A 12,120-nucleotide genomic window follows, 5' to 3' on the forward strand; every position below is an offset into this window, starting at 1 on the left:
CCTGCAGGACCGTTGTGGGTTCTGGCCCGGTGTGTGCAACTGGCACTGAAGCAGCATGGCGTGGCACCAGGGAAACACCCTTACCGGAGTTTCAGCTGACCCTGGAGGAGAGCGCGGTGCCTCCCGGGTCGACAGCGAAGGGACGAAAACGGAAGAGGCGTAGCGTCCCAAGCCAGCCCGTGACATGGGGAGCAGTAAAAGCATTGGTCGCCGCGGCTCAACGACGACTGGCAGCAAACCAACAGCCAGAGACTCCTGAGACCTTGTTTGTGGCAATTCTTGCCCAAATTACTGCTAATTCTGTATTGATTGTATGCCTTTTGTGCCTGCTATTTCCTGTAGGGGTTGGCTCGGAAGCGCTTTCTCCATTACGGGCCCGAATGACATATAACCTATGGGAAAGATTGGCTTCAATAGCAAATGTTACCCACTTTTGTTTATCTAATTCTGTAGCAGCCGGAGAATTGTTAGGTACATGCCTTATTCCAGTATGTCATCACCCTGAGGAAATTGGGAATGAGATGATGCTCGCTGCTTACGCAAATCTCTCTTCCCAGTACTCTGGCATGGCTAATTGGGGCCCTGCCAACTATACCTTGCCTCACACGGCCATATCCCTCCACACACCGTACCTGGCCGGGGCCAACAATGTCACCTGTGCGCGTGTGGTTAACTGCACTAGTACAAAGGTGCCCTTGGGCTGTCGGCAAATTTCTCAACCCCTTTTAAATTGTTCCCACGCCGTGAATGTTTCGTACAATTATGGCCATATCAGCCTACCATCAGGGTGGTTTTTTACCTGCGGCTCACGCACCTTTAGTTACATTCCCGCAAATTTAAGCGATGGCACCCTTTGCTGCCTCAGCAGAATGACACTCATTCTGCCTTTTGCCGGCCAAAAGCGCAGTAAAAGAGGTGTACCCCTTTCAGAAGACTGTGTTGCAGATGTTGATCTTTTTAGCCGCGCTGAGTATACCGCCTTAGCGGCCTCTATTGTTGGAGTTCCCGGGCTTGCCACTTATACAGCCAGAACTTTAAATAACCTGGCATGTTTTGCGGCAAAGGCAATTAATACAACATCCCAGGCAATTGCCCTACTTAACACAGAGCAGCACGAATTAAGGGATGCAATTTTAGATAACAGAGCAGCCATTGATTTCCTGCTCTTGAAACACCATCTAGGCTGTTCCACGTTTCGGCATATGTGTTGTTTTAATTTAACTGATAATAGTCGCTCCATCGAAACTAGACTGGCCGAATTGGCCAATCTTACGGCACACATACGCCAAGATCTGGGGTTTGAGGGCTTTTGGAATTGGCTTACAGGATGGCTGCCCTCTCTAGGATGGCTGCGACAACTTTTCGGTTACGCTGTGTTTGTAATTGTTGGGCTTATATTTTGCTGCTGCTGTATACAATGTATTCCCTCTTTGCTAAGGCTTTGTAGAGACCCGCCCTGGCAGGCTCCCCGAGTTATGTCCTTGTCAGTCCGGGAGTTAAATCACTTGCAAAAGCAAATTGATGAGATGGCCGAGCACAAATAACAAAAAAAAGGGGGGATGAAGAGTTCATGTAGCGTTCATGCACATGGGAAGAGTCAGGGCACACCCTGACTGTTGTGTAGGAGCTATGCACACATTGCTCTGCTCTGTCCAAGGACATGGACCATGAAAACATGGACCATTTGGGAAGTCAAAATAAGGACATCAACCGTGGGAAGCTTCCTTGGCCTAGGCTCAAGGCCTGAGAACAAAGATTGTAGTAGATAGAGGCTGGTAATTAAGAATATTAATCAAAGTCATATTATTTCCTTTTGTTGATGCCTTTTGCGGTCGGAGTATGTAATGCACAGGGGGGAGAGAAATAAAAGAGAGGTGGAAAAGCTGACGGGAGATCCCATCAGCAGACCAGCCTGCTTGCTTGTCTAAAGCCGTGTCCTGTCTTGTATTGAACCGCCACAGTGGGGAGATTTATATACACAGAGACCATGAAACAATGGGTGTTACCATACACACTGTAACAAGAGTGATCAGGTAAGGTGAGCTATTACCAGCAGGAGAGCGGGGGGGAACCTTTTGCAGTGATAATCAAGGTGGGCCATTTCCAGCAGTTGACAAGAACGTCTGAGGAACAGCCGGGGGGGAGGGGGGGAATATGGGGAAATAGTTTTACTTTGTGTAATGACCCATCCACTCCCAGTCTTTATTCAAGCCTAAGTTAATTGTATCCAGTTTGTAAATTAATTCCAATTCAGCAGTCTCTCATTGGAGTCTGTTTTTGAAGTTTTTTTGTTGAAGAATTGCCACTTTTAGGTCACAATTGAGTGACCAAAGAGATTGAAGTGTTCTCTGACTGGTTTATGAATGTTATAATTCTTGACGTCTGATTTGTGTCCATTTATTCTTTTACGTAGAGACTGTCCGGTTTGGCCAATGTACATGGCAGAGGGGCATTGCTGGCACATGATGGCATATATCACATTGGTAGATGTGCAAGTGAATGAGCCTCTGATAGTGTGGCTGATGTGATTAGACCTTATGACGGTGTCCCCTGAATAGAGATATGTGGGCACAGCTATCAACGGGCTTTGTTGCAAGGATAGGTTCCTGGGTTAGTGGTTCTGTTGTGTGGTGTGTGATTGTTGGTATTTGGTTCAGGTTGAGGGGCTGTCTGTAAGCAAGGACTGGCCTGTCTCCCAAGATCTGTGAGAGTGATGGGTCGTCCTTCAGGATAGGTTGTAGATCCTTGATGATTCGTTGGAGAGGTTTTAGTTGGGGGCTGAAGGTGACAGCTAGTGCCGTTCTGTTATTTTCTTTGTTGGGCCTGTCCGGTAGTAGGTAACTTCTGGGTACTCTTCTGGCTCTGTCAATCTGTTTCTTCACTTCAGCAGGTGAGTATTGTAGTTGTACGAACGCTTGATAGAGATCTTATAGGTGTTTGTCTCTGTCTGAGAGGTTGGAGCAAATGCGGTTGTATCACAGAGCTTGACTGTAGACAATGGATCGTGTGGTGTGGTCTGGATGAAAGCTGGAGGCATGTAAGTAGGCATAGCAGTCAATAGGTTTCTGGTATAGGGTGGTGTTTATGTGACCATCGCTTATTAGCACTGTAGTGCCCAGGAAGTGGATCTCTTGTGTGGACTGGTCCAGGCTGAGGTTGATGGTGGGATGGAAATTGTTGAAATCATGGTGGAATTCCTCAAGGGCTTCTTTTCCATGGGTCTAGATGATGAAGATGTCATCAATGTAGCTCAAGTAGAGTGGGGGCATTAGGGGACGAGAGCTGAGGAAGCGCTGTTCTAAGTCGGCCTTAAAAATGTTGGCATACTCTGAGGCCTTGCGGGTACCCAGGGAAGTGCCGCTGATTTGAAGGTATACATTGTCCCCAAATGTGAAATAGTTATGGGTGAGGACAAAGTCACAAAGTTCAGCCACCAGGTTAGCCGTTTTTGCTGTTAACAAACATGTTATCTCTGGAGACAAAAATCCACAGTTTGAGAGCTGCAAAACTAAGCACCTCTGATGATATCTTCTAGACTAAGCATTGAGTCCCATTGGGTAGATAGAAAGATTAACCTAAATAATCTATGCAGAAGCTCCTGGACCTCTGTAGGATTGCGTCCTAATCCATGAACTATTGGAGCTCATTTACAAAACTTTTCTTAAACATTACATGAATATATTGTCTCATACTATAGAATTAGAATTTAGAATCCCTATTCCATGATGAGATAACTTTGAGCTATAATGTGTCTTAATTAAAACTATCTTTAACTTTTCTCCTCAAAGCATTTTATCAAAAAAATCTGATTTACATCCAAAAAAAATCTGTTTTTGTTTTTTTTTAAATTTTCTTTAGATCATTGATTTTTATCCACCCTGGTGCAGATCCAGCAGAGGGAGTCATCATCAGGTGTTACATGCAGTCCTGCTGTGAGGAGATAGGCCGGCAGATACTTGGCAGTAGAAGACCCAAAGAAAAGCAGAAGAAATATATTTTGTGAAGTTGCATCCCCTAGTTCCGGAGGGGGAAGATAAGAAGCTGTTCATTTCACCCTCACACATACCTAGATACAGATATCCAGTGGGCTGGGTATTTATGCCTTTTGTCTGTTCTGTAAATTGGTTCATTACACCCTGAAACACATGCTTAGATTGCAGTAGAACAAACCCTTACAGCCTTCTGGCTAAGTGTTCACTCTTATTTGTCAACAGCTAAAACAAAATGCCCCTCTCTTCATAAGGGGAAGGGAGATAACTTGCACTAACATTAATGGGGGAAAGTATTTTTGGTGAGAGTCCTAAGATTCACTGAAAATGGACCCCTGAACGAAGGTCTAAATTGGAGAGAAAAACAGGTATTTCACAGAGGCTTATTCCATCACATCTCTTACCATTGGTGCTGCATATTCCATCTTTATCTATGAAACAACAAGCTGCCAAGTAAATTCGCCAGGGGTGGGCAAACTAAGAACAAATGTGTTTTGATTTGACAGCTGTATAAGTGTTTCTGCTTTCCCAATTCCCTGGAGAGAGAAAGAGCACAGAAATATGTTTCTGAAAAAAAGAAATGTAGCTTTTTCTCTGTTAGCAGTAAGTGTATTTTGTCTAATTCTATAAGGTTATTTCCGCCTCCCCCTACTCCCGGAGCACCAGGTTGGTCTATACCTGGTGTTGGTTTAATTGCTGTGAGGCTCCTGGCCCAGGGCCCCTGTGATCAACGTGTTTAGGCTCAGGAAGGAGTTTTTCCCTGGGGGTGGGGGATATAGGCAGGAATTATTTTATGGGAATGGGGCTGCATTTTCTCCGCCCCACCATCCTTGCCAGCAACCAGCTCCTCGCAGCAGCCTGCCCTGGTACCTCTCCAGAGAGCGGCTACAACCTGCAGCCGCCAATCAGTCACTGGCATTTCACCTGGCACCATTAGGCTTCAGAGTTAACAGCGGCTGGCACTGTTCTGCGCAGCGGCTCCAGCCCGGGCGCGGCCCGCAAAGCTGGAAGCGGGCAACACCCAGCGCCCCAGGCCGGGCCGCTCGGGTCCGACCCGGGACCGGCTCCAGCCCATCGCCAGGCGGGAGCACCCGGGCCCCGCCCGGCCCTTGGGGGGGGCGGAACGCTCTGTGCGGCGCCGCGTTCCGGGGAGGGCCATAGCCGCCGCACACGCGCCGAGCCCCGGCAGCCCGGCCATGGTGGGGAAAGCGAAGCGTCCGAGGCTGCACCAGGCGGCCCCGAGGCCGAGGGGCCCGCGGGACCCGGAGCCGGGCGGCCACGATGGAGCGGGCGGGACCAGCGGCTGGAGGGCGGAGCCCGGAAAGGTAAAAGGGGTGCACCGGGCGATACCATCTCGTGTGCGGGGAGGGGGGCAGAGCCTGACGGGCGGTACCATCCCGCATGAGGAGCGGGAGGAGGTATTAGTGCGTGGCCGTGCCATGTGCTCTGCCGGGGGGACGGGCTGCGCCAGCAGAGGGGGGTGGGCTGCACCATGGCAGCGGACCGGGGGATGCCAGCGGGGGCGGGGATCGGGGAGGGGCGGGCTGTCCCATGCCAGCGGGGGCGGGGGTGGGGGTCGGGGCGGGTTGCCCCATGCCGGTGGGGGTCGGGGAGGGGCGTGCTGCGCCAGCAGAGGAGGGGTGGGCTGCACCATGGCAGCGGACCAGGGGATGCCAGCGGGGGCGGGGATCGGGGAGGGGCGGGCTGCCCCATGCCAGCGGGGGCGGGGGTCGGGGCGGGCTGCCCCATGCCGGTGGGGGTCGGGGCGGGGCGGGCTGCCCCATGCCGGGGGGGGGGGTTGTGTCGGGTCGGGGAGGGGCGGGCTGCGCCATGCCGGCGGGGTCGGGGCGGGGCGGGCTGCCCCATGCCGGCGGGGCGGGCTGCGTCATGGGGGCGGGGCGGGCTGCCCCATGCCGGGGGGGGGTTGTGTCGGGTCGGGGAGGGGCGGGCTGCCCCATGCCGGTGGGGGTCGGGGAGGGGTGGGGTGGGCTGCGCCGTGGGGGTCGGGGGGGGCGGGGCGGGCTGCCCCATGCCGGGGGTTGGGTCGGGGAGGGGAGGGACGGGCTGCTCCATACTGGCAGGGGTCGGGGAGGGGCGGGCTGCCCCATGCCGGCGGGGGTGGGGGTCGGGGGGGGGCGGGGCGGGCTGCCCCATGCCGGGGGGGGTTGGGTCGGGTCGGGGAGGGACGGGCTGCTCCATACTGGCGGGGGTTGGGGAGGGGCGGGCTGCCCCATGCCAGCGGAGGGGTGCTACGTGGGGCGGCCGAGCCGGGGGGGGTCTGGCGGGCATGCACAGTGCCAATGTAGCTCTCGCGCTGGATGAGGGCATTTCCGTGCTCGTGGCTGCTCTGGACCCCTGCTGGGGCTCTGGACCCCTGCTGGGGCTCTGGACCCCTGCTGGGGCTCTGGACCCCTGCTGGGGCTCTGGACCCCTGCTGGGGCTCTGGACCCCTGCTGGGGCTCTGGACCCCTGCTGGGGCTCTGGCGCATGCAGCCCTTTGCCGAGAGCCCATGTGAGCTGTGGGGCCTGGCAGCGCCCACGCTGGCAGCAAGGCAGCCTTTGTGTCCCAGCACCCTGCAGCGGGAGACCCAGGTGTCGGCTGCTGGGCCTGGCCTCACGTCCTGCCACCACGTGGGAGCCCCCTGCGCCTGCCTCTCAGCCCGTGTCCTTCGCTGTCCGTTGTCTGGCCTGTTCGTGGCCTGTCCTCCTTGCTGGAGCCTTCTCCGCTCTGGCCATCTCATCTCCTTCCCAAAGGCTGCTGCTCGGCCCAGGTCCGTGGCCTGCGTGTGATCACCTCTCTCCTCCACGTCCCGCCTCCTTCAAGTCAGGCTCAAATGCCTGGTCTTCCCTGCAACATTCAGCCATGCCCTTCCTTGCAAGTCCAACCTCTGCTCTTCTCATAACACTGACCTTGATCCCCTCATTTTCCTGCAGGCACCTCTGCTTTCTCCTGTCCCTGTCCATCAGAACTTGTAAAGCCGCCCCATCCTCACTTAAATCTCTCCTTGAAACATGCTTTTCCCTTCATCCCTACACATGGTTCCTGTTGGCACCAGTTACGTTGGTGGCCACCAGAGACTCCAGTCTTCCATTCTGTGGCCAACACCCTGCTCCTTGTTTATGTGTCTTTTTACCTGCCTGCTGCTGTTTAAATGCTGGGTTGTGAGCTCTCAGGAGAACTCTTGTCACATTCTGGGAGAAGCAGGAAAGACAATCCAGGGTGATTGGGCGACACTGGGAGGTCTATAGTGACTGAAGGGGGTTTTAGCCCATGAAAGCTTATGCCCAAATAAATTTGTTAGTCTCTAAGGTGCCACAAGGACGCCTCGTTTTTGTTTGTTTGCTTTATAGTTGATCACTGACCTGATGCGATAGTGGAGTGTCTAGGAAAAGGGTGTAAAAGCTTTTGATTTAAGGGATTATGTAAGGTATTAGTCTCAGCCTTGTTCAGAGGAGTAACAAAAAGTACTCCGTTTGAGTATCTGTTGTTGAGTGTTTATTGCATTTGGCACTTTTAATCTTTAAAGTTGTTTACAAACATTTTGGAACATCCCCATGAGATACTCCAGGAAAATACTTTTATTCCTATCTCCGTGAATGAGAGAATGAGACAACAAGGCCTGGGATGCGGGGCACTTGCAGGCTTAAGCTAGTGGAAATGGTGGATTCTCTGTAACTTGAAGTCTTTAAACCATGGTTTGAGGACTTCAGTAACTCAGCCAGAGGTTAGGGGTCTGTTACAGGAGTGGGAGGGTGAGGTTCTGAGGCACATTCAGGTATTGTCTCAACAAACAGAAAAGCTGATGAGATTGGATCTGTTTTTCAAACCCTGTGTTTAAATATTCTTGAATGGCAGAGACGTATGCATGGCTTATATTTTTTGTGTGTTTTTGCAAACTGGTTTCTTGTACTACTTGTTGATCATGTTTGAAAGCTCACAGTCAGGGCTTGTCTTCACTACAGCTGCTGGTCGATTTAAGCTACGCAATTTGACTTATGTTAGCAGCGTAACTCAAGTTGACGTAGCTTGGATCTACTTACCACGGGGTCCACAGTACGCTGTTTACAGGGGATGCTCTCCCACCAGCACTGCTTCTGTCTCTTGTTAAGGTGGAGTACAGAAATTGATGGGAGACTGCTCTCCCATTAATTGAGCGTGTCTTCACTAGACCTGCATCGGTTGCAGCAGCGCCGATTTAGCTCCGTAGTGAAGACAAGCCCTTAGAGTAAGAATCTGAGATATGGAACAGAGAGACTAGCTGAGATGTTACATAAATCTTTGTTGCTTACAAGTCCATCTGGCCTGCATTGCTGCTTTGTGAAAGGTGTCAGAGATGTTGACTGTGAGATATTGGTAGATGGAGGAGAGTGAGACGCTACAGGGTTCCTGCACCACTGAAGGCACTGTGAATTGCTTTCTGTTCATTAATATTCTTAAGAGCATTTCTGTAGAAGACACTGGAGCACAACCAAAAAGATTTTTCTCGCCAGCAGGGCTTTGCAGATGAACAGTGGGCAAGATCAAATGCCCTTACTTTTGTCCTATCTGAGGTAAGCAGAATTGGAATTTTGTCCCAAAGGAAAACAGATGAGCTCGTAAGGAAAATAGCGCTAGCAGGATGTTGGGTTTAGGGATGGAAGAACCTTGAAAATGTCATTTGATCTTCAGACCTCTTAAACCAAACTTCAGACTCGTTCATAAGAGCAGCCAGACTGGGTCAGACCAAAGGTCCATCTAGCCCAGTGTCCTGTCTTCTGACAATGGCCAGTGCCAGGTGCCCCAGAGGAAATGACCAGAACAGGGAATCATCAAGTGATCCATCCCCTGTCGCCCATTCCCAGCTTCAAACCCCTTGCACAGGTGGTCACTAATGGAGCATTCTGCATGGCCAGGTGCCCAGCTTGAAGCAGCTGGGCCCTGGTTTTCAGAAGTGTTGAGCTCTCACCCAAATTCATTAGAACAGGTTTCAGAGGAGCAGCCGTGTTAGTCTGTATTAGCAAAAAGAAAAGGAGGACTTGTGGCACCTTAGAGACTAACATTTATTTGAGCATAAATTTATTTGATGCATCCGATGAAGTGAGCTGTAGCTCATGAAAGCTTATGCTCAAATAAATTGATTAGTTTCTAAGGTGCCACAAGTCCTCCTTTTCTTCATTAGAACAGGGGTTCCCAAACTTGCTGGCACAACCCCATTTTAATGCATATTTCCACCTGGGACCCCAGACAGCACGGAGGACGCCATTTTGAAGAGCGAAATGGTGTTCTCCGCACAGTGTGACCTTGCATGCACCGGAATGTGAGGTCACACTGCAAGGAGGATGCCATTTTGCTGTTTAGAAGGCATCCTCTGCACCCTGTGACCTCATGCGTATGGTGTATGTGAGCTCATGCTGTGCAGAGGATGCCATTTTGTAGAGGAAAATAGCATCCTCCCTGAATAGTGACCTCACACACATTGTACATGCGAGGTCACTCTGTGCAGAGCAAAATGGCGTCTTCTGCACAGTAGGGATCGCCGTGCAGAGGTCGTGACCCACTCTTTGGGAACTGCTCCATTAGAAGTTGTGGTTGCTTAGCACCTCCAGCAGCCTGGCAGGGCCACTGGCTCTCGGTGGCCTTTCTGTTTGTTTCCCTCTATATTTACCCACTGGGCTCAAAGGGCTGTTTAATTTCTGTGCCCTGCTTTGAATGTAGACAGGCTACAAAAATGCCCAGTGTGCTGAAAAATTAAGGGTGCCTGATCCCTGAGGGACCTGAAGTTTATGGTCACTTGTGGATTTTGGCTTTAAATTTCCCAGTCAGTTCCCCTGGTTTAAAAACCCTCACCATTTCACAGGAATGTTGTGCAGATAATTCATTATTGTTTGTGAGGCTTGGGTGATACAGCAGTCAGCACCATAGAGTTCGCAAGGAAATTAATAATTCTGTGTTCGGTCCAGGGTTTGGTTGGTGTGCAGTGAGTGAAGCAGGGACCACACACTGAGAGATGAGGATAAAAACAAATATTGAACAGATGCCTCTTATCCTGTGAGCCCATCCACCCAGTGCACTGAATGAGGCAGGGGTCCTCTGGAAAAGATAGTATTCGATCATGTAATTAAAGACTGTATCACAATGCACATGCACAAGGGCACTAAATTAAAGATTGAACCATCAGCATTAACTTTAGCTTTCCTAACTTTTGTGTGCTTGGCTTTTCAACTTACAACTGCGTTCAGAGAATGTTGTTTATTTGTCTGTCACTAGACTCTAGCCAACAGACAATGAACCGTTCTATCAAATTCTTCCAAGCAATGCAGGCAATGTTCATGCATCAGTGACGTGAAGGAGCCTAAGAAGGAGTGTCACATGTACAATAAGAGAGTGAATTTTAGGGCTCTCCTCTCCTCTCTTTCTTTGGCTCTTATTACCATATCCTGGTGTAGCTGAGAGAGAAATTTTCTGTTAACATCTGTCTTGGTCTCTCCCTCTGTGTTAATAACACAACTCTCATGTGCAGTGATCGTGACTGTGTTTAATGTGTACGTGCAGGGAGGAGTTCGTCTGTCATCTTCCACCCTCTGCCATCTCCTCTTCGCCCACACCTTGTTGCCTGCGTGAGTCACAGGACTATTTTTCACTGAAGGAGTGTAATTTGTGGTGCAGGTGCAGTTAATGGTTTGGGGCCTGCTAAACCAAATCTGAGTAATCTCTTTTTCACACTTCTTAAATATGCTAATATTTAAAAAAAAAAAACAAGCAAGGTGCAAAATTCTACATTTCTGAGACTGTTCCTTATGTAGTACCATAATCATAGAATCACAGAATATCAGGGATGGAAGGGACCTCAGGAGGTCACCTAGTCCAAACCCCCTGCTCAAAAGCAGGACCCATACCCAATTAAATCATCCCAGCCAGGGCTTTGTCAAGCCTGACCTTAAAAAATTCTAAGGAAGGAGATTCCACCACCTCCCTAGGTAACGCATTCCAGTGTTTCACCACCCTCCTCGTGAAAAAGTTTTTCTAATATCCAACCTAAACCTCCCCCACTGCAACTTGAGGCCATTACTCCTTGTCCTGTCCTCTTCCACCACTGAGAATCGTCTAGAACCATCCTCTCTGGAACCACCTCTCAGGTAGTTGAAAGCAGCTATCAAATCCCCCCTCATTCTTCTCTTCTGCAGACTAAACAATCCCAGTTCCCTCAGCCTCTCCTCATAAGTCATGTGTTCCAGACCCCTAATCATTTTTGTTGCCCTTCGCTGGACTCTCTCCAATTTATCCACATCCTTCTTGTAGTGTGGGGCCCAAAACTGGACACAGTACTCCAGATGAGGCCTCACCAATGTCGAATAGAGGGGAACGATCACGTCCCTCGATCTGCTCGCTATGCCCCTACTTATACATCCCAAAATGCCATTGGCCTTCTTGGCAACAAGGGCACGCTGTTGACTCACATCCAGCTTCTCGTCCACTGTCACCCCTAGGTCCTTTTCCGCAGAACTGCTGCCTAGCCATTCGGTCCCTAGTCTGTAGCTGTGCATTGGGTTCTTCCATCCTAAGTGCAGGACCCTGCACTTATCCTTATTGAACCTCATCAGATTTCTTTTGGCCCAATCCTCCAATTTGTCTAGGTCCCTCTGTATCCTATCCCTGCCCTCCAGCGTATCTACCACTCCTCCCCGTTTAGTATCATCCGCAAATTTGCTGAGAGTGCAATCCACACCATCCTCCAGATCATTTATGAAGATATTGAACAAAACCGGCCCCAGGACCGACCCCTGGGGCACTCCACTTGACACCGGCTGCCAACTAGACATGGAGCCATTGATCACTACCCGTTGAGCCCGACAATCTAGCCAACTTTCTACCCACCTTATAGTGCATTCATCCAGCTCATACTTCTTTAACTTGCTGACAAGAATACTGTGGGAGACCGTGTCAAAAGCTTTGCTAAAGTCAAGATACAATACATCCACTGCTTTCCCTTCATCCACAGAACCAGTAATCTCATCATAGAAGGCGATTAGATTAGTCAGGTATGACCTTCCCTTGGTGAATCCATGCTGACTGTTCCTGATCACTTTCCTCTCATGTAAGTGCTCCAGGATTGATTCTTTGAGGACCTGCTCCATGATTTTTCCGGGGACT

General features: G+C 50.4%; 1 protein-coding gene across 2 annotated transcripts in view; it reads left to right on the forward strand.

Moving 5' to 3' along the window:
• The first annotated feature begins 5,156 nt into the window (after positions 1-5,156).
• The window catches only part of SLX9 (SLX9 ribosome biogenesis factor), a 116,156-nt gene continuing 109,192 nt past the window's right edge, over positions 5,157-12,120 (forward strand). The window contains exon 1 of one of the 2 annotated variants that reach the window (XM_077830286.1): positions 5,157-5,314. In XM_077830286.1, the coding sequence (XP_077686412.1) occupies positions 5,186-5,314 (129 nt within the window). In that variant the 5' untranslated portion in view covers positions 5,157-5,185. Of the gene's footprint in view, positions 5,315-5,363; positions 5,408-12,120 lie in introns of those variants that run through there. The other variant, XM_077830287.1, reaches the window with a different exon arrangement.

The sequence above is a fragment of the Eretmochelys imbricata genome, chromosome 11 (assembly GCF_965152235.1).
Source record: "Eretmochelys imbricata isolate rEreImb1 chromosome 11, rEreImb1.hap1, whole genome shotgun sequence".
Taxonomy (NCBI): Eukaryota; Metazoa; Chordata; order Testudines; family Cheloniidae; genus Eretmochelys; species Eretmochelys imbricata.